General features: G+C 36.5%; 2 protein-coding genes across 2 annotated transcripts; one reads left to right on the top strand and one right to left on the bottom strand.

Moving 5' to 3' along the window:
• The first annotated feature begins 14,411 nt into the window (after nt 1-14,411).
• On the top strand, nt 14,412-15,329 carry LOC107326542 (olfactory receptor 5A2-like). Its single transcript, XM_015890717.2, has one exon. The coding sequence runs from the start codon at nt 14,412-14,414 to the stop codon at nt 15,327-15,329; it is 918 nt and encodes a 305-aa protein (XP_015746203.2).
• Nucleotides 15,330-19,102: 3,773 nt separating this feature from the next.
• On the bottom strand, nt 19,103-20,035 carry LOC103049530 (olfactory receptor 5V1-like). Its single transcript, XM_007442457.2, has one exon. It carries the CDS (start codon nt 20,033-20,035, stop codon nt 19,103-19,105), a length of 933 nt encoding a protein of 310 aa, XP_007442519.2.
• Between the last annotated feature and the right edge of the window lie 2,559 nt (nt 20,036-22,594).

The raw sequence follows: 22,594 nt of genomic DNA on the forward strand, positions 1-22,594 counted from the left end.
TTTCCAAGTTACATATCTGGAAGGAATTTTCTACTTAACTTTTAAAGTCAATAGAACACTGACTGTCAAGGAATCAGACCAATACCTGCTCATATTTTTTGCTAGTGTACAATAGATTTAAAGATTTACAATGTTGCATAATCAAAATTATCTACCGATTTATGGAAATGTTATGACTTCTTTTTCAGAAATCATCTGAATTAATTTTTCTTTTCTTTTTTCTTTTTTTGCCCACATCTTCAAATAAGTCCCATAGCTTGTACATAGTTATGTTAGATGTACTCCAGAAATAGGCTTTCTATATATGTACAGTTGAAATTCTAAAGTCCTTATAGGAGTCAATCTAATTAAGCAAAACAGACTTAAATGATTAATAAACATATGTAACATTGCATAGTTACTCTTAGCTAAATAAAGATTAGTTAGCCATACATCAAAGACCAGAGTTCCTATATATTTTGGAAAAGATAAATAGACATTATTTATCCTGGATTTTTTATTGATTGATTGATTGCCCCTTAATAAGTTTCTTTTCTTTTACAATTTTTTTAATCTTTCCACATTCTAGATTAATGACTAACAATCAAGCTGAGTTGTTGTTTGTAATATTACTGACATCAACACAGTTTGGCATGCATGATAATTCTGGACCCACGAATGTAATGGTTGGAGCTTACGTTGTGTTGCAATGTCACAATACGCATTTCATCATTCTGACAAAATTCTCAGATGCTTCTCAATGCATGCACAAAGATACAAAGCTTGCACGGTTTTCATATTCTTCATAGCTCACATAAATGGACATTTACATCAGCATAGGACAATACCTTGCCCTCAGTGGGAATGATGGAAAATACCATAATATTCCTTTCTGTGTTGGTTAAGACCTTATAGCTGAATCTGTGACTCACATGTTTTTAACTTGCCCTTAATAACATGCCTGGCACCTCAAGCAAATTGCACCCCTTTTTAATCAGTTATGAGACCAAATGCAATTCAAGGTTATTGATCAGCTTCTGAGAGATCATTCTACTGAAATATCTAGATAGGCCGCAAACTTTCTATCCATTGCTAGGGCTATTCGAAGCCATGGGAGATTTAAGTTCTCTTCCCCGCCCCCCCCCCCACTCATCCTTACAAAGCCTGATTATTATTCCCAGTGTCGTTGAGAGTTGGGCAGCATACAAGTTTAATAGATTATTGTTGGCCACATGGTGCACCAGATGTTTAGGCTGGATTTGGCATTTTATCCACCTATCAAGTCCTTCCCAAGGACCTGGGATAGGCAGATGTTGTTGCTTGATGGCATTAAAGGCATTGTCTCAGGATATAAGCTGTTCCAAGTAAAGGTTCCTTTTTGCAATTGACTGAGGATGATTTTGCCAATGCTGATGGTGTTCAAATGGTGCTCCAGATGTTTTGAGATTGCAGCCAGGACACCTATTACTACTGGTACCATCTTTGCTCTCTTTTGCCACAGTCATTCTACTTCTGTTTGCAAGTCACTGTATTTGTGATTTTCTTCAGTTCTTTCTCTTCTATTCTGCTGTCTCCAAGCACTGCAATGGCCACTGTCCAGACTTCTTTTGTCTTTCTGATCAGCAATTGTTAAGTCTCGGGTGTGATATGGCAGGTGCTTGTCTTTTTGAATGCTAAAGTCCCAGAGCAAGACAACTGATTTAAAAACCCACCATCAAATCAGTTGTAAACATGCTACTCATACATTATTGTTGGACTTGGATATTAGAAGACGTTAGATTTATTGATATTTATAGTATGATACAGCTCAGCTTACAGTGCACCAAGAAGGATAAAAGCAATCTCAGTTTTGATTCAAAACAAAAAAATATGGAAACCGTAAATATTTAAGTGCCATTTTAAAAATAAAATGTCTCCTTAGATTAGAATGTTCATTAAAATAATCCTTCCCCCCCCCCCAATATATTTCTTGCATTTAAAAAAAAAGGGGGAGGAGGAGGAGAAGAATATTGAGTTTATATTGTCGAAGGCTTTCACGGCCGGTGTACGATGGCTGGTGTGGGTCTTCTGGGCTATGTGTCCATTTTCTGGAAGTTTTGCTTTCTAACGTTTCGCCAGCACCTGTGACCGGCATCTTCAGAGTGCAGGAGCACAGACAGGAGCAGTTCTCTCTGTGCCCAGAGTGATGTGACCCTTTTGTGGGTATTTATAGAGATCGGGGGAGGGGGAAGGGGGGATGGGGGTTGGGTTACTGAGTGGCTGCTTGTTTTGGTGTCTGCATCTGTATGTATCTTCCTGGGGATTAGGCAGGGTTTTTTCTTCTACTGAATTGTTAACAAGGGGCTGCTAGGGGTGATTAGCAAGTTCATTGTGTGAACTGTTCACACATCCTGGTGGTTGAGCTGAGATCATTGAGCTTTTGCAGGCTGTATTTTTCAGGATTGGTAGCCAGGTTTTGTTGATTTTTAGACTCTCCTCTTTTTTATTGAAACTGTGCTGGTATTTGTGAATCTCAATGGCTTCCCGGTATAGCCTGGTATAGTGGCTGTTGGTGTTGTCCAGTATCTCTGTGTTTTCAAATAGGATTTTGTGTCCAGTGTGCTTGAGAGCATGTTCAGCTACTGCAGATTTTTCTGGTTGCTGTAGTCTGCAGTGTCTTTCATGTTCTTTTATCCTGGTATGGATGCTGCGTTTTGTGGTCCCACTCAACACATTCTGAGAGTTGGTGATATACACCCAAATAAAACCAAGAGGACATCACCTCCACTGAAACAGAGTGATAAAAACATATAACCTCAAACCCTGAATTAAAAGAAAGTATTGATTTGATCCAATGTATAAAACTCTTCTCCTATTCTCACATCATTGATGAATATAATGCTGTAAAAGATCATGATCATATAACTAGACTCATCTGTTTTTCACTTCTTAAATATGAAACAAGTCCCAAAAAATGGATATATATCCGGTGATTAAGAAGACTCTGCTGTTGATTTCTTCTGTGAATGTTTAGAGAATCTAAAAGAACCCTATATTATATTATAAAACACTTTGAGAAGATTTTTTTTTTAAAAAAAAGTGTAATCTGTTCCCATACTCTAAAAATCTCAGGTTATATTTCACTACTATTAATTCAAGTTTTCATGTTTTTGGATGAACTCTGGTGAGGGTGGGATGGAGGTTGTGCATCTATCCTTGCCCTACTTGATCTCTTGGCAGCTTTCAATGCCATCCACCATGGTATCCTTCTGGATCGACTAAGATGATTGGGGGTGGGCAGCATGGTGCTGTGCTAGTTTGCCTCCTTTCTCCATGGTCAATTTCAGCCAATGGTGATTGTGGGGAGAGGTCCCACCTTCAGCCCTTACTGTGTGGGGTGCCCTTAAAAATAACTAAACCACCTTACATGGAACAAGCAATTGTAGCTATGCAAACCAATATCCAATTCTTACCAGACCCAGGTTTGAATTTAACTTAATTTCTATGTAGCCATAGCTACAATTACCTGTAATTATAATAATTAATTAATTGTAATAATTTAGCAATGACATAATTTAAATCAGTGTTTTTTCAAACTTGGCAACTTTAAGATGTGTGGACTTCAGCTCCTAGAACTGGGAATTTTGAAAGTTGAAGTCCACACATCTTAAAGTTGCCAAGTTTGAAAAACACTCTTTTCAACAATTGCTGTCAAAAATATGAGTAATAGCTCCATAGATAAGCTACTGAGTAGACACATTCTAGGCATACATGCATGAGACACTATAAGGATGCAAAAGAATGGGATTTTTTGTTCATGAAATCCAGCAGCAAAAGAAGCAAATTATCTCAAATAGGATAATAATTGCAAATGTAAAAGAAGTCTACAATGTATTTATTTTACACTAAAATCTATAATCAATCTAAAAGATCCTGCTGTGCCATGAACACAGGTTGCACAAGGAAGCTACTAAAATCTCTTGTTTTCCCAGAAAAAGTTCATCCTAAGAGGAGATATTTATTTATTTGTTTGTTTGTTTGTTTATATGTGGGAAAATGTACAGAATACTATGCATTGAGAAATTCTGTACAAACTTATTTCATGAAATTGCACATAATAATACACAAGGAATATTTATATTGAAATATATATTGCTTCACAAACTTCTTTTCCATTCTTTCATTGGGTTGTCCTTCTATAAAACCCAGTGGTCATTGTTTGGGAGAACTATATTCACCCTGAGTTGCATCATTTCTTAAATAGGCTTAAGTTTAAATATCTCACTAGAATATTTTGGCTGGGCTGTCCCTGCATAATACATGGTCAAGGTACAAAGTCCATCCAGAGCAACCCAGTTCAACTGGAATTTGCCTGACTTATTTTATGCCTATACTGAAAATCTAGCATGATTTCCAGCAAAATGCGAAATACTGTAGATCTATTCAGTTAGGAGAACCACCTTACACCTTGAAAAGCATCAAACATCAATTCACCAACAGCCACATTTTAGCAGAAGACATTTTGGACCCTACATTCCACTTACACAGAAGCCACTTTTTGTAAGCACTGGAAAGTAGTGTGGCTGCTCTGTGCCACTGCTTAGCGAGGAAGCCTTTTTGTTTTGTGATTTTTATTTATAAGAAAATGTTGATCAATGAGTAATTGAAACAAACTTTGAACACCCTAAGTTGTTTTTCTGTTTTCAACATTCTGAGGGAAAGATCTGAATTCTTCTGGAAATGACTCTCCATGATGGGGATTTTTTTTTTCCTCTTTAAAAATTAACAGGATTTCCAAGCAGTAATATCCCCAAGGACCATACAAAATAATGAGACTTAATTAGTTTAGTTAAATAAATAGTTTACTTGAGACATTAAAAAGGATTTAATGTCTTAGGTAAACTATGGAAGATAAGATGCTATCTGTCCTATTTCATCTACACTTAGGACAAGTAGATCATTCAATCATTCATTTCTCTTTTTTTTGTTTAACTCTTCTTTGGGGCTTTTTAGTAATACCTGATAAAGGTATTGTATTGGTTTGTTTTACTTTTATATTTCCATTGGTTTTTTTATATGTGTACGTATATTTACATGTATCCATATATATACATTTTTCCAAATGGACCAGCACAGCCACTGATATATTTGTAATTTTTAAAGACCAAAACTTGATGTACCTGTGCAGCTGACATTGCACAAGGGATCTACACCATAGCATCTGGAAGGGTTTTTACGTGATTATCAGGTAAATAATGGAGGAGGCACTGACAAAATATATTCTTCTCTTTGTAATATATGCTAGTAAGTTCCACATAAGAGTCAGAACTCCTTCTGAGATGTCTTTTTCTCAATGGTAACTGCAGGGAGAAGTTGGAATCTTAATATCTTGATGTCATAATTTATTAGGGATGTACTTCTGTGTTTGATTGTTTTAGATAAATACGTATTTATGTTGTATTGGTATTCAGATATTCAGTGCTTGCTTATTGGTTGTATAAATGGAATACATATAAGGATCCTAAGGTGGGAAGAATTAACTTATGTCTATGCATTGTATGAAAAGGGATCTGTTTGGGGACAGGAAACGTTAAGAAGGCTAAACAAAGGTAGCCTCACACTCTCTTAGATTGTATTTGCACTAAATATTCAAGATGATGAGGAGAACATGTTTATATTCATACAGACAGACACACTAACTGTATCCTGTTAGACCACCCTATTTACTTTGGAAAGAATATGTTTATATATTCAAGCATGTCTATATGTTTGAAAAGATCACAGAAGTCTTTGAACCTCACTCTTTCGTCTGCTACTCAAAGCAAAATACCAGCACACAGGATATTTTCTCCAACAAAGAGAATGCTTCCAAAACAATGAATAATGAGGACAACATACATGGATACAGAAATGAATTTAATTAAACTCCCCTCCACCACCTCCTCCTCCTCCTCCTCCTCCTCCTCCTCCTCCTCCTCCTCCTCCTCCCATTTATTCAGAATTAAATATATTTACTTTCTGAACCACAATAATCCTTTATGAAATGAAATGAATCGTGCGTAGTGACAAAATATTCTTGATTTTTGGAGCAGGAGAACCTCTTCCCCCAAAACTTGCTGAACATATTTAGCAGTCCTTTTATGGAGTTGCACAAAGTATTTGAAAAAAAAGGGCTTTGCAAAGGATGTCTAAGTAAAGTACCTCTCCTTCAAATGTTAAGGTAGCCACATCTTTTAGAAAGCCATCCCCAGATGTCTGCAAGTATGAATGCAGATAGACTTGACTTCAGCTTCCAGTGACGAGTCTGACAAGCGTGTATATGAAAGTGCAGACAACTGGGAAAAGCCTCTGAAATCACACAAGCTTTCCAAAGCACATGGCTCCATTAACCTTACAAGGGAAGGGATTCCAACCAAGTTAACATGCTTTGCAAAAAATTGTTTTAAGGTGCTTCTATTCTTGAGCACTAGTTCAATGTCTTTCTCTGGTTGTAACCAAACAGGACAGAGAACAATCCCCACCCACAGAAATTTATCTACAGGTCAGATATGGGATACATGTGATGGAGCAGCAGGTCCAAGCAAAGCCACAGTCTTATACATGTCTACAGAACCAGGATCTTCCTTCTAATTTGGTAAGATTGTCATAAACGATGCCAATTAGGAATAGACTATTATGTGAATTTATGTCTGTGTATGATTGCAAAATACTGTGTGCACAACATACCTGCTCCTCAGATAAGTATCTTCAGTAAGACTTTTCTTGATCTAGAAGTCTGTATGATCCTATTCACACATAGGAAAGAACCAGCAAGTATGCTAAAAATTCTTCCACCATGCAGAAGCAAAGATAAATGGTAAGAGTAATAGCAATGATAATATCATCCCAGGTCCTTGGGAAGGACTCAATAGATGGACAAAAATGCCAAATCCAGTCTAAACCTCTGGCTGACTATGTGTCCAACAATAAACTTGAAAGAAGTTGGGAAGCAAAATAAGCTTTAATTTATAAACTATAGAGGATATGTCTTTAACAGTTGAGTTCTCATCAAATTTCAGCTTAAAAAAAATAGAATTCTATCAGTTCAATGTCTTGATGAATTTTAACTCCTTTTATTGAATATAAACATATTGTGGAAAAGATGTAACCTCACTGCATCAGAAAGGATGATGTTGGGCAGAACTGGAAAATAACAGCAAATTGACAAGGAACATAAAAGAACATCAAACAAATGGCTTTTTGTGTGGGAAGGTGTTGGAAGGGGGGAGAGATTAGACTAAAAGCGTGGGCCCAGTATGTCACAGGAGCTACTTCTTAAACCTTAAGATATAATGTGACATCAACTTGCTCCTGAGCGTGGCACTGAAAGAAGAGTTTCCTGCTGGTTTACTTCCTTTTATTGTTGCAGGTGCCAACTAAAGAAGAAGATGTGGGGCCAAAATAGAACCACAGTGACTGAGTTTATTCTTCTTGGCTTTACCAGTTCTCCTACATTCCAACGCCTTTTCATTGTGATGTGCCTGTTCATGGCTCTGGCCACAGTGCTTGGCAATAGCCTCATTATCCTCCTGGTTTGGAGTGAGTCCCACCTCCACACAGCCATGTATTTTTTCATTGGGAACCTCTCTTTGCTGGACATCCTTTTCACAATAATCACTGTCCCTCAGATGCTTGTACACTTAGCCTCTGGTGTCAATATAATTTCATTCAATAGATGCATGGCCCAATTTAACCTGAGCATCTCCTGTGGGATGACTGAATGCTTCATTCTGGCTTTCATGGCCTATGACCGCTATGTGGCAATATGTCAGCCTCTAAGATATCCCATCATTATGAGAATGCGTGTATGCATGAAGATGGCAGGGGTCTGCTGGATCATGGCATTTTTTAATGCTGCTGTACTGACAGCCATTGCTATCACTTTCCCTTTCTGTGGACCCAACCAGATTAATCATTTCTATTGTGAGTTACCAGCAATGCTTCAACTGGTCTGTATGGATACATATATGGCAGAGGCCCTTATCTTTGCCTTGAGTGTGATTGTACTCATGGTACCTTTTACCTTCATAGTGATTTCTTATATCAACATTGCCAGAGTGGTGCTCAGTATGCACTCAACCAAAGGTCATCAAAGAGCCTTCTCTACTTGTGCTACCCACCTCATTGTGGTTACAATGTTTTACAGTACCCTTAGCTTCACTTACTTAAAACCCAGGTCCAATAATGTACCAGACCAGGAGAAAAAGGCCTCAGTCTTTTATACTCTGGTCTCTCCCATGCTGAATCCCATCATCTACAGCCTGAGGAACAAGGATGTTAAAGAGGCATTGAGCAAAGTCATGGGGAAAGTCAGCTGAGTTACACGTGCATTTCGGTTTGAAACTGGAGATGTTAATTTAAGAGTATCGGCTTCCTTCATCCATCTCAGGAATGTTCAGATCTTGTTTTCCTGTAAGTGCCACAAATGTTGAATGTTGGAACTCTGTGATTATGTGGACTGAGCATACTGCCTCAGAAGTCCATCATGTGCCTGAAAAGTCTTCAAAATGTTGCTTCTATGCCCATTTCCTAAGTTCTTTTTTAATGCAATGGTATCATGCTAAGAACATAGGAACATACTTTATGATGGTTATTAAGACAAAGTGAATGTATTGGGATTACAACAGAAATTATAGGAGAACTAACTTGTTACATTCTTGAGGACTATGGCAATTGTTTTCATCTTAATGACATATAGAACATAAATTATACTTTTATACTTATTCAACATCCATTCAGTTTTAGCTTGTATCATTAGATAAATATATTTAGATTTGTAACTATATACTGTTATAACGATATACTATGCTGAGTTTTTATTTCTTTTGTTGCATTTTTGTCACTTTTTTGTAATAGCACTTTTAAAAGTTTTTCCCTCCTCTTTTTGATAGTGTATGATTGTTTTTTGCATTTTGCATTTGTTTTTGTCTTTTTTGTTATTAATTAAAAAGCAATAAATTTTTTTTAAAAGTTTTAGTTTAAATACTTGTATAAAAGTGTTTTAATTATATCTTTAATGACTAAATATCTTTATCTTGGAGTTTGCCAAAATAAAACTCCTGAGTCTGTTTCTGGACGTTTGAGGACAAATGCATAATAAAATAAGGTATGTGCTACAGCTGAATGCCTAATCATGCTGGGGACCAAAAAGAAACTTTGATTGCTGTAAAACGAAGCTAATGGATAGAAAAAATGTTTTGTGTACACAAGACACAGCAAAGAATGTTTAATAAGTGATGGTTACAATCACCCTGCTGTTAGAGATGCAAATCAGGTGTCAAAGTGTTATACCGCTAGAGGGGAGGACTGGCTTAATGTAGTGGTTAAAGAGACTTGGGCTAGAAATTGGGAGGCTGCAAGTTGTAGTCTGCATTAGACACAAAGGAAGCTGGACAATTTGGGCCAGTCACTTTCTTTTAGTCCTTGGAACAAGTCAATGGCAAACACTTTTGCAAATTATGCCAAGAAAATTGCGGGGACTTGTCCAGGTAGTCATGAGGAATCACAGTTGTTCACACATGCAGAAACACACACATAGAGAGAGAAAAAAATCATAGAGGGAGAAATCCACACTTGCTCTGTAACAATGAATTGTTTGTATGTGCTCTTTGTCAACATTTGATTTAGGGCAATTTTATTTATTTGTTTGTTTGCTTGTTTGTTTGTTTTTACAAAGGGGCAAAGATGATGACTTTCAAACAACATGGTCATAGTTTTGGAGATGTTCTGTTTAGAACATTTCCTTTTGTCATACCCCTTCTCTTTTTGTGTTCATTTTATAATTGTATTGATTTTCTAATGATATCTGATAAATTTGTTTATTTTGATTAGTTTGCATAATAAATTATGTCAATAAAAATAAAAACTTCCTTTATGAATAATTTGTCAAATAGTCATTGCAAATCATTTGGGTTCTGAGCCAACAGAGCAGTGTCAGAAATTTGTCTACATCTACCTCCCATGCTAAGAGTTGTCTATCAGAATATTTATTTTCATGCAAACTTTATTTCTAATGGCATATTTAATCCTACAGTATGCCATTCTTATTGCATTCAGAAACCAACCTATCATGCAAAAAGTCTACAATTCAAGCATATTCATTTAATCATATAATATACCATATATATATACACACATACAAATGTACAAAAATCTTTCAGATATTTCTCAGTCACCTATTGAAGAATAAAAGTCTAATCTCCAATGCTGCCTGGCATAAAACCACATTGCAGTTCCAAAACGTATTCATTGGTACTGCTCAATTTCTTTAAATCAGAATTATGCCAAATACTTTCCCAGACACATTTAACAAACTAATCTCCCTGTAGTTTTTGTATTTTCTCTTTCCAACTTTCCTTTGAATGGGTGAACAATAACCACATTCTTCATTCCTCAAGGAACAGATAAAATCTTCACACATAAATATCCATATTTTAATATTTCTTCAGCTACACTATCACATTTGCAGTCTTACCATTTTTCAAAAGTATCAAAGCATTCATTCATGATTTCCATCATATTTTTTTTTGATTATTAATAATTATAGCATCCACTTCAGTTCTACTCTTCAATGTATCAGAACTATATTCCTTCCTGAATTCTCTCACTTCAGTTTCATCAGAAGCAGTTGCATAATGCTTATTTTTAATTTATTTCACTCTGGTGAAGGTTTCTTGTTTAGTTCTCTTCACCTAATTTAAAAAAAAAAAATCAACAATGTTTGTTGTTGCATTTCCTCTATCTCTTTTAATTCCAGCCATTTCTTGATCTCTTTGACTATATTCTACAGCTGCCTTTTCTTCTCTAAGTACATTATACAATATCTTAATTTTTGCAGCAATCCCTCTCTTAAACACCATTTCTTTTTCATTCACAACATTCTCACTACCATTTTACCAAGCATCCTTTTTCATACTTCCTATTATTGTAACTTCATACATTTGTGTGACATTCTGTAACACTTTTTTTTTTTTTTACTCTGTTTCAAGCAGCTACTATATAATCTTTCCTTATATACACTTTATTTCCATTCTCTTGGCAGATCAATATATTTGGGCACACTTTATTCATACAGAACCCATGCTTTCTCTTCCTGCAGTCATTCTATTTTTATTCTAGTTTCTGTCACTTCTTTACTACTTGTCCATGTTCATTGTTTCATAAGATCCCACTAAAGCCCTCAAGATTCCCCCCCCACACACACACATACACACATCATAGGAAATATTGTTCATAGTATTAGCTATTAGCTGAATCCTTTTGTGCAGGTTTAAGAAAATCCCAAATAACAGCACATCCACATGTTCAAATAATTGATCCAAAGGGAAATGAATTCCCAATCCAGTAAATACTTAATTCAGCTTTATTTTGAAAATACCAGTTGTCTTAACTAATAGTTATTCTGATGTTTTCTACTTAAAGGTACTACCTTACCTTTCTTCATATCTATCTGTCTATCTTTCTTTCTTTCTTTCTTTCTTTCTTTCTTTCTTTCTTTCTTTCTTTCTTTCTTTCTTTCTTTCTTCATCATCATCATCATCATCATCATCATCGTTTCTTACATTATTAAAAAAAACTCAAAAGAGGTCATTCCATCTATATGTATAAATAATATTTATTTTCACAGGGCTGATCCCATGCTAGTCCAAAAACAGAGTCATGAAGTAGGTAAGGATAAGATTTGCCTCCCCTCTGTTATTTATTGATCAACGTACAAAAACAATATGAAGTGAGTTTCTGATAGAATGGTTTCTTTTTAACCAACACAACATTGTTCTGAGTTTTCAAATATTATTCCCTGTATTTTCAAATAGAGGTATAAGGGGCTGGAGCATTCATGTGTCACCTGATTTGCAGCTCCTTGAAGAAGCTTCATCTTTTCCTAGGTTCATGCAACTGTTCTCAGCCACTGCAGCCAAATCCTGGAGAAAAGCACATTTGGTTTATGAAGTTGCAGACAGGTTCTATCTAGTCATCCAAATACCCCAAAATGATTGATTGAATAAGATAAAAATGATTATACTAGATCTAGCTAAAGGCCTAGGTAGTCCATATATCTCTGAAAAAGTCTGAAAGAAGCTTGCTGTGTGAGTAATATGGCATTAGCATGCCTTATTCTCCATGCCTTACAAGAAAAGAAAGGAAGGAAGGAAGGAAGGAAGGAAGGAAGGAAGGAAGGAAGGAAGGAAGGAAGGAAGGAAGGAAGGAAGGAAGGAAGGAAGGAAGACAGGACAGGACAAGGAAAGGAAAGGAAAGGAAAGGAAAGGAAAGGAAAGGAAAGGAAAGGAAAGGAAAGGAAAGGAAAGGAAAGGAAAGGAAAGGAAAGGAAAGGAAAGGAAAGGAAAGGAAAGGAAAGGAAAGGAAAAATCTGGGAATCATTTCACAGATAACATATGTAAGAAAGTCTGTAAGCAGCCATATACATTCAAATGCAACTTTGAATATTTCTCAAAAAGCTTTAGGCTGTCTTCAGGCCAGATTAATTTCTTTTCAATCCAGTTCCACATGTGTTCATGTATAGATAAATTTAATCCTATTACTTTATTAACCTCATATTTGTAAAATATGAAAAATGTATTTGAATGTACATTTACAGATGTATTATTTCGATTATCACAATATACAAATTATATTTGGTCTCAGTGTAAAGGTAAAAGCTCTTTTGAATCAAAATCAATTTCTGATTTCATGGACATACCTATGAAGTTTTTTAGGCAACAATATGGATGCAATTTGCCATTGCTTTCTTCTTGGATTTTTTTTTTTTTTTTGAACATTGTGGCCTATCCTACAGTCCTGGTGGTCCCTGATGGTCTCCCAGTCAAGTAATAAGCTAAGCAGAGTGTTGCTCTGTTTAGCTTCCCAGCCTATATGAAGTGGGCCAGGTGCTACCACCTATCCTTTAAAATTTGTGTCTCAAAATTACATTTTTTTATCAGTGTTGTGAAGTATTTTTGAATTGAAAATAGTGGTTCAAAGTGTAGAAAGTGAGAAATCCGATTAAAGGGAAAATCAGAGTGTTTTGAAATAAACACTGGACAAAATTCCCAGTTTTTCCCCCCCCATCTCAGTATTTTTGGATAAATGAAATGAATGTTATTAGAATTAATAAGCTTCTTACAGGGGATTCCAAGTTTCCTTAATATTTACATATACATTTTATGTCATTTCTGATTGCAACCATTAGTGTAATCATGTATGTTTTCTTGACAGGGATATAGTGATATAATCTCTATATATTAGTGTCAAAAATGTATTGTAAATACCATTTACTTTAGAAGGTATACTTCAAATTAATTGTTACAACCCTGTAATCTAATACCAATTACAAAGAAGTGAAAGAGTCAGAGGCATTATTAAAAAAGTAGCCTCATTTGCAGCATGCAGCTTAGTTATTTGCTCTAGAGACAGCTTGTATTTGTTTGTGTTTACTTTCCACATCCTCTCTAGTTCCTCCTTCAGGCCTTGATACTTCTCCAGTTTCTCATACTCCTTCCTGATGCTGTTATCACTTGGCACTGCTACATCTATCATCACCATTGTCTTCTGGCCCTTATCTACTACTACAATGTCTGGATGATTCGCCAGTACCTGCCTGTCCATCTGGATCTGGAAGTCCCACAGGATTTTAGCCCTGTTATTCCCCACAATGTTCTGTGGAATCTCCCATCTGGTCCTGGGAGGGTCTAGTCCATACACTATGCAGATGTTCCTGTACATAATGCCAACTACTTGGTTGTGCCGTTCAGTGTATGCTATTCCTGCCTGCATTTTACACCCTGTCACTACGTATTGGACTGTCTCTGAAGCCTCTTTGCACAATCTGCACCTTGGGTCCTTCATAGTGTGGTAGAGCCCTGCTTCTATGGATCTGGTGCTTAGTGCCTGTTCTTGTGTTGCTATGATCAGTGCCATCTTTTAGTCCAGTCCTTTCCAGCCAGTGGTAGGATTTCCAGTGTCAGCCACCTTAGCTATCTGTCAATGGTACATTCCATTCAGGATCTTGTCTTGCCATGGCACTTCCTCTGCTTGAACTTTCTCCCTGTTTGCTCCTGCCTCAAGCATTCTTTCAGCAGCTGAAAGAATGATATATAGATTCAGAACCAGTTGCTACAAGAGGTAGTTCATCTATCATCTATCCCTCCCTTCCTCCCTCCCTTCCTTCCTGTGTTCTGATTATCCAAATTCCTTTTCAGTTTAATAATTTATGTTTTTTTCCAGATTACTCTCCCACTGAGGCAAGGTGGATGGAAAGTTACAATGGTGATGGGTGCATTGCTGGAAGACCAAAAGGATCAGGTTGGGGATAAATCATCATGGATAAAATCTATCTATGTGGTCACTAGGATTTGGCACCAACTTGATGGCACAATTAATTAATTAATCAAATAATCAGTCCCACTGAGCAAAGTACTATGGAAAACCAAACAGCTGTCACTGAATTTCTTCTCTTGGGATTTTCTGGTGACCCAACACTCCAGGTTTTCTTGTTCCTGGTGTTTTTACCAATCTACTTAATAACCGTAGTAGGGAATATGGTCATCATATTGGTAATAAGGACTAATCCTCAACTGCACATTCCAATGTATTTCTTTCTCATTAACTTATCCTTCCTTGACATCTGCTATTCTTCTGTAACAGTTCCCAAAATGCTGGAGAATCTCCTAGCTACAAAAAAGACTATTTCTCTCTGTGGCTGCATAGCTCAGGTCTTTTTCTTTATTTTCATGGTTGGAACAGAGATCTTCTTACTTTCAGCAATGGCGTATGATCGTTATGCTGCCATATGCAACCCACTGAGATACAGGACCATTATCAGCCACCGCTTGTGCATCCAAATGGTGTTGGCTGCATGGATATCAGGTTTTCTGGACTCCTTGGTTAATACTCTTTTTTTAACTGACCTACATTTCTGTGGTCCCAGTGACATTAACCATTTCAGCTGTGAGTTACCTTTGCTATTGCAGCTGTCTTGCACTAGTACTTTTGCCAATGAAATGGTAATTCTTGCCTTTAGCATGCCATTAGGGTTTGCTGCCCTTCTTCTAATTATAGCTTCCTATGTTCATATTGTTGGCTCCATTCTCAAGATAAATTCTGCAGAAGGCAGGCAGAAGGCATTCTCTACCTGTGCTTCCCACCTCACAGTGGTTCTCTTGTTTTGTGGGACTGCATTCATTAGATACATGAAACCTGCCTCTGGCTACTCAGAAACCATGGACAAGCTTGTGTCAATCCAGTACAGTGTCCTAACCCCCATGTTGAACCCCATTATATACAGCTTGAAAAGCAAAGATGTGAAGATTGCCCTAAAGAAACTTTTTAGAAACTAACTTCAAAGAGACCTTGAAATTATTAAATTTTGAGATTATCTTGATGAGGAAAGAGAATGCATTAAGGCAGGAATAGCAAGAGTGGAGACCATAATCTAGCAGGCCTCATTAAATTACTGGTCACTTCATCTACAGTTTTACCCCTTCCCCTTAACTTTAGGGGATGGTGTTCAACCTATGTGGAAGCAAGCCATTCACTCCTAGGGCTGTCACCTCTTCACTTACTCTTTATGGACTTCAAGCAATAACAGCAGAGCCTAGTGTATATAGAATGCCAAATTCATTAAGACAATATGCTTTGAGTCTTCATGGCTGACAGTTTAAGATACATCATGACTCCAACTGAATATCTCATGCAGATGGATGTTCTGAGCCAGAGAAGGGCTTTCATTACAGCCTAACACAATGCTCTCCCTTTGGTGCTGCTGGAACATCAATTTGAAAATATACTGTGGCCATTATGAGTATAAGCCTGCAAGTTAGGACAAGTAGAAGCTAGTGAGCATGTCATCCTCTATTGTCAGTTTGATAGGATCTCTGCTGAGCCCTTATGACTCTGCTTCTGACTAATATTACACGATTTAATACTCAACAATATGTATAGTTTCTGACATCTGACAACAACCCTAAAACAATACATAACATACCCAGATTCTGTGCAGATGGATATAACATAAGGAACATAGTGACTAAAAGCACTTGAATTGGATTGATTATGTTCTGCTGAATATGGCCTACTCTTAGACCTTAGCTTAGCCAAAATGTCTTGCATGTAAATGAAGCTTTACCTTTAAATTTTATTTTACTTACAACAATTATTTTATATTTACCCTGTCATTTTAATCATGTTAGTTTCATCCTTAGGCTTATTCCTATATTTGCTTTGTGTGGGTGAATGAGTGCAATGAAGAAATATTTGTTTTGGGAAGGGAAAAAAAAATATATAAAATCTTACTCTTGTAGTTTGGGCAGGGTAGTGGGGGACAGGAGAGAATTATGGCAGCAGAAATACTAAGCTTGGCCACTGTTTATTAAATATTTTGAGATGGTGGATGCCTTTCCTTGTATGGAATACAGATACTAAGTATGGTAAATGTTACATTTTTTAGAGAGGTAGCATCCATCTTCTCTCCACTTTTCTCAGCCTTTATAGAGAAAGTAAAATCTGAATTATACCATGAAAGGTGGTCATTTTCATAAAGTGAAGTTATGGGGTGCAAATTTCCTTATTTTGCTCTAGACAAAAATATATGTTAGAATACTTATACTATGCCTCAAGTTCTGCTTTTCTAAATACACTCAAATTTTGCATAAGGCTGAAGTGACTTTCCAAAGCAAATCGGGTTTCATTGCTCTCACTACATAGAGAAGTAGAAGAATATCAATATTTTATTGTGCTGGAATTGAGAATTTTGTGAAAGGGTTACCTTTTACATGAAAACATTACCAACTGTATAATAGTTGCGGACAATATTCTATTGATCTCTGAGGATGCTGTCTTGGACACACTGGTATTAACTTGGACAAAGAGTTGCCTAATCCCATAGTGAAAATCATCAGGAATACCTTCTAAAATCCTGACCAACATATCAGCTTCAACATACCTTCCTGTATGGAAGGTAAAACTAATCGCACACATATTGCACTAGTTGCACTTCAACTGGATTAAATAGTACTCCTTAAAATAAATCCTTGATGAGGATTCAAAAAATTCAGCTCATATAGAATATGGCTGTTCAAGTTTTAATTGGAGATGGATAGTTGGATCATATTAGTATAATGAATGAGTACTAAATTGGTTGTTACTACAATGCAAGTCTAATTCCAGCAGGTAATTTTGAACTTTAAAATCTGTCATGCCTGCTCAGATGAGTACATGAATCTTCTGATAAGTAGAAGTAGTCCAAGTAGGGCTGAGGCACTCTAAAAATAGTAGCTGGGTGACATTCTGCAGATGAAATGTTTCTGTTTCACTGTCTTTATCACCAGAGAACAGGCTCAGATATGAGGTTGCATGTGAGACTGGTCATACTCCCCATTTTCTACCAGCTTCATTGCAGGTATCTCTTCATCTCCTTCATTTCTTGGAGCTTCCAGGAAAACCAAGGACCCACTCAGGTTTGGTAGGCCGGGAGAGGCTGCTCAAGAGCAATCTTATCTAGCACTCAGACTTCTCTGTCTCCCCCCCCCCCCACATACACACACACATGCACAATGGTTAACAAAGTATTCAACAGCTCTACCCCCAAGACTGCTGGGAAATTCCCCAAACACATTTTGAAAATATTCTGGATCCACCAAAACCCTGGGGCTGGTCATTCAAATTGACCCATCCTTCCTGTGGAGGCTGGTGGCTGCAGTTGACTCTGTAGTCATGAGGCAATTATCTATGCATGACAAATGATTGATGGTAATGTCTCATTACTCAGACCATGTCTCATCTGCTCCAAGGAAAAAACACTAAGTCTACTGTGCAGTCAGCTATGTGGTTCAGGCCACTCTTTCCATGATTTTACACTTCTTGCCAATCCACAGTGACTTCCTTTCCATTATATAACAATAATTTATTAAACTTGTATATGCATCTGTTATTATCATCATCATCATCATCATCATTATTATTATTATTATTATTATTATTAAATACAGAGCACAGTGTATCATATGCCAATAAAGCTAAACTGATATCGGTATTTGGGTCTTATGTCATGTTATTCAATGTTCTAGCCAAAATGGATTTCCAAAAATCATCATTTTTCCTCAGAAATACCTGTTGCCATTTTAATTTCCACTCACGATGAATATCCAATTCATGTGAAACCCAGTAGTATTATGCCAGAATCCCACATTAGGATTACAGACATAAGTTCATGGTCAATATTCTTTCTAGTAGTAACAAAATTATCTGAGAATGAATCGCCTTTTTCTTTTGATACATAGAAATATAGATCTAGATGATGTAGGAAGATGGAGGTAGAGGTAGAGGTAGATGCAAAGAGAGGGAGGGAGGGAAGAGAGAACATTACTAAAATTTGCTGAATGGTAAGTGAATTAATATATGATATTTAGGGTTTTGCCCTGTGATATCTGCACACCAAATTTACACATCAGTGAAACAAAGATTATTTTACTGGTTTTGTTTTCTTTATCCTTTAGTACCAATAAGTCACATGTTACCTTATAACCAAGAACAATTATAAATGCTTTTAGTAATCTTAAAGATATTTTCTAAATATTATTTTATCTTATGTTTTTATATTATCTTACATGCAAGGAATGTAATAATTGCAACTGTAAAAACTTATGTGTATGCCATAGTCTGTTTTAAGCAAGCGTATGTGTGTGTGTATGTTCCTTGTAACCATCCCTATGCTCTAAGATGAAAAAATAAAACAGTTCAGACACACTTACTAAATGGACCAAGTTTGGATTCAACTCATCGTTGACTGACAAACAGTCCCGGTTATCACTTATACTGTCAAGTTAAACTTAATGGAAAAAAGGAGAGATCCATGTACATTGTCTGGAGCTCCTTAGAAGGAAGTTAATTATTGACAGTCTAGGAACTGGCATTGAGTTTCAAAAAGTTACTTCAAACAAGACCCTTAGTTAGCACACCCACATATAACAATAGCATGTATTCACAATAGAAAGAATAGACAATATACATGGATAGAGTATTTCCTAGTCACATTCATCCACAGTGACAGACAGGTTGAACTCTAAATTTTCCAATAAAGAAATAAATAAAATGCTAAACCACAGTTCTTCTTCTATCTCAAATACAGTGCCCTCAGAAATATTTTTTTCAGGGCATTTTTAATGTCTTTGTTTCTAAATGTATAGATCAAAGGGTTTAGCATGGGAGTGACAATGCTATAAAGGACAGAAATGAGTCGGTCTTTCTCCAATGAGTATGTTGATATTGGCCGGACATAGGTGAAAATGGCACTTCCGTAATACAAGATGACAATAGTCAGGTGTGAGGTGCAGGTGGAGAAAGCTTGGATCCTCCCTTCATTAGACTGTATCTTCATGATTGTGGAGATGATGTACATGTAAGAGAGGACAATGCAGACAAATGGAGTCCATCCTATAAATATCCCAGCAACAAGCAAAGTGATCTCATTTGCTGAGGTGTCTCCACATGAAAGCTTTAGAAGGGGAGGAATATCACAAAAGAAATAATTGATCTGATTAGTCCCACAGAATGGCAAACGGAATGCAAAGTAAGTGTGAAGGGCTGAATTGAAAAATCCACCTGCCCAACAGGCACCAGATAACTGCACACAAAAGGCTCTCTTCATGATGAAAGTATATTTTAAAGGGTGGCAGATGGCTGCAAAGCGATCATAGGCCATTGCAGCTAGAAGGATGCATTCAGTGCCCACAAAGGAGACAAAAAAGTAGAGTTGAGTTGCACATCCAGCATATGTGATACTCTTCTTTTGTGCCATGAGGTGCACAAGTATCTGGGGGACATTGGTGGTGGTATAACAGATGTCCAGAAAAGAGAGATTCCCTAGGAAGAAGTACATGGGAGTATGAAGCTGTGGGTCCAGGCAAGCAACAGTGAGGATGGAGATGTTCCCTAACAGAATACAAATATATGTGACAAGAAAGATAAAGAAGAGTAACAGCTGCAACTCCTGAAGACCAGAGAAGCCCAAGATGAGGAATTCTGTTGGAGCAGTTTCATTCATCATTGTTTCAGAATTTGCTCATATCTGTTTTACCATGAAATAAGAAAGACAACAGTATTATGACATTAAAAGCTTTTTTTTCCCCCATATCATGCTCATTGGATGACCAAAAACTTGCCAAAGCTGGTAACTTCCACCACATAACTGGAAGATAAATCTGAAACACACTCAACACGACACAACTGACAAATAACTTGTTTCCTGCTTGTTGGATATTAACAGGAAATGTAATCTCCACTCTCATATTTACAGACTGTGGCCAAAATGCTAGCTTTATTCTGCATTATAATAAGTGAATATGTGTGTTTGTGTTCTTGCTTATACAGCACAAAGGGGAAACCATTTCACACATTTAGTTCACACATTACAATGTATTGAATATACCATAGTTATACTGTACTAAAAAATAACCCATCACACTTCCCCCCCCCCTCAGCATTTCTAACCCTTGGTTTCCTGGTTCTACTTCTTATGTACTGTGCTCACCTATTTCATACAAGGAAAACCATAAATGCAGGATTCAACAAGATTTTTTTCCCCCTAGCCAGCTTGTTGCAGAGCCTGACACCGAGTAGAGTTGAGAGGGAGCGATTGGCTTCTGTGCCAAAGGGAAGACTAAAAACTGGGTCTCCCCACTCCTAGTTTAGCACCTTAACATTGCACCCCACTGGTTGTTGCTGAATCAAAAACAATGAAACCATTTTATCACTTACTTCCAGATATTCTGATAAAAATCTAATTAGATTCTTCTGAAGTACAGTTATGCAAAGTTTGCTTTTGGGTGGTAAGTCTTGGAAAAATGAGCTTCCCAATTTTGTAGATGAAGTTTGTTTTATATATGCTTTCAGCTGAATGCATGGAATTCACTAAAAAGCACAGTGCATGTTTGGATCTACACATTCCATTTATTTATACTTTATTTTATTTTATTTTATTATTTTATTGAACTAATACTGGTTAAGTAGCTGTAGCTGCTTTCAAAGTCATTATTAATAGCTTTCGGTACTAAGCATTCACTGTTATTTGTGCAATTGCAGCTACTTGTACATTTATTAAACACATGGAATATTTGTAGCTTTCTCCAAATTCTACTTCCAGCCAGATCCAAGTAAAGCCTTTAAAAATCCTATCCATCAATATTTATGTTAAGATGCAGCCACTACAAAAAATACAGGCACGGATGCAGCCATAATTATAGATGCAGGTATTATTGTCGGCCACACAGTCAGCCAGTTGTTTAGACTGGATTTGGCATTTTTATCCACCTATCGAGTCCTTCCCAAGGACCTGGGATAGGCAGATGTTGTTTGATGGTGCTAAAGGTATTGTCACATTATGTATCATCATCATCATCATCATCATCATTTATTTTGAGAAATAGATATCTCTACAAAGACATTTTAACATTATATATCTATATCTATATATCCACAAATCATTTAATCTGAGGTAACCTAACAGAGCTACAATCAATAAGAATTAAATCTGTAACCCTTTGACTTACATATTGGTTGACATATATGACACAAAATGACAACATAAATGATATAACAGAACAAACTTCAAGTTTCCATGAAATTGAAATATCAAAGGAAAATCAGAGTAACTCAAAAGCAAACACACACACAGTGCAGCCCTATGTGGCTGAGACATTGCATGCTTTCTCCACATAATACATGGCTCAGAGATGCCATGGATCCGATCCCTCAGTTAGTGTCTTTTGCAATGTTGCAGGCAGAGTTCTCTCTTCATCACCAGGCAACATTTTGCACATTAAATAAAAATAAGGATGATGACAAATGATTAAGCAGGGAGTTCTATTACGAGCATAAAAACAAGGGTCAAAAGTGTTCTAATTATATTATGCTGTGTCTCTTTCCATGAAACAGCATTAAATAAAAACCTCAACCTTATGTTGCCTGAACAAATTGCAGAAGCAGATTTTCTTCTAATCTAATATTTCCAACATGCATGCCCTTCAATCCCAATAAATTTATCTGAAAGAGCATTTTCTACTTAAATTTCTAAAGACTGACATTCAGTAAAACAAGGAACATCAAAGAATCAGAGCATTACCTGCTCAAACTGTCTGCTGGTCTAGGTGAAGAGTGAAGTTTCTCCTGCACTGCATGATCAAAATAATGATCTGATTTACAGAAATGTGGACCTAAAAATGATATTATTTTCAGAAATCACCTGGACTGATTCATGTTCACCTTTGTTACTCTAGTTTGTGTATATGTATGCATATACATGTGTGTCTGTGTGTCTGTATGCTTATGGTGTATATGTATATGTATATTTATTTATTTTATTTATTTATATTTCAAATTTAGATACTGCCCATACATATGTATAATTGATGAACTCCAGAAAAAAAAAATCTATATATTTACTGCTGAAACTCAAAAGCATTAACCGGGAGTTAACTCAAGAGGCAAAACTAAAATAAATTATTAGTAAACATGTGTAACATTGCATAATTAGTTCCACCTAAACCCAGATTACTTAACCACATATCAAAGACCAATTAAGTTCAGTAATTTGTCTGTGACTGTAATA

Source organism: Python bivittatus, unplaced genomic scaffold, assembly GCF_059951505.1.
Source record: "Python bivittatus isolate LINGU-HERP-01145 unplaced genomic scaffold, Pbiv_v1 ctg000470_np1212, whole genome shotgun sequence".
Taxonomy (NCBI): domain Eukaryota; kingdom Metazoa; phylum Chordata; class Lepidosauria; order Squamata; family Pythonidae; genus Python; species Python bivittatus.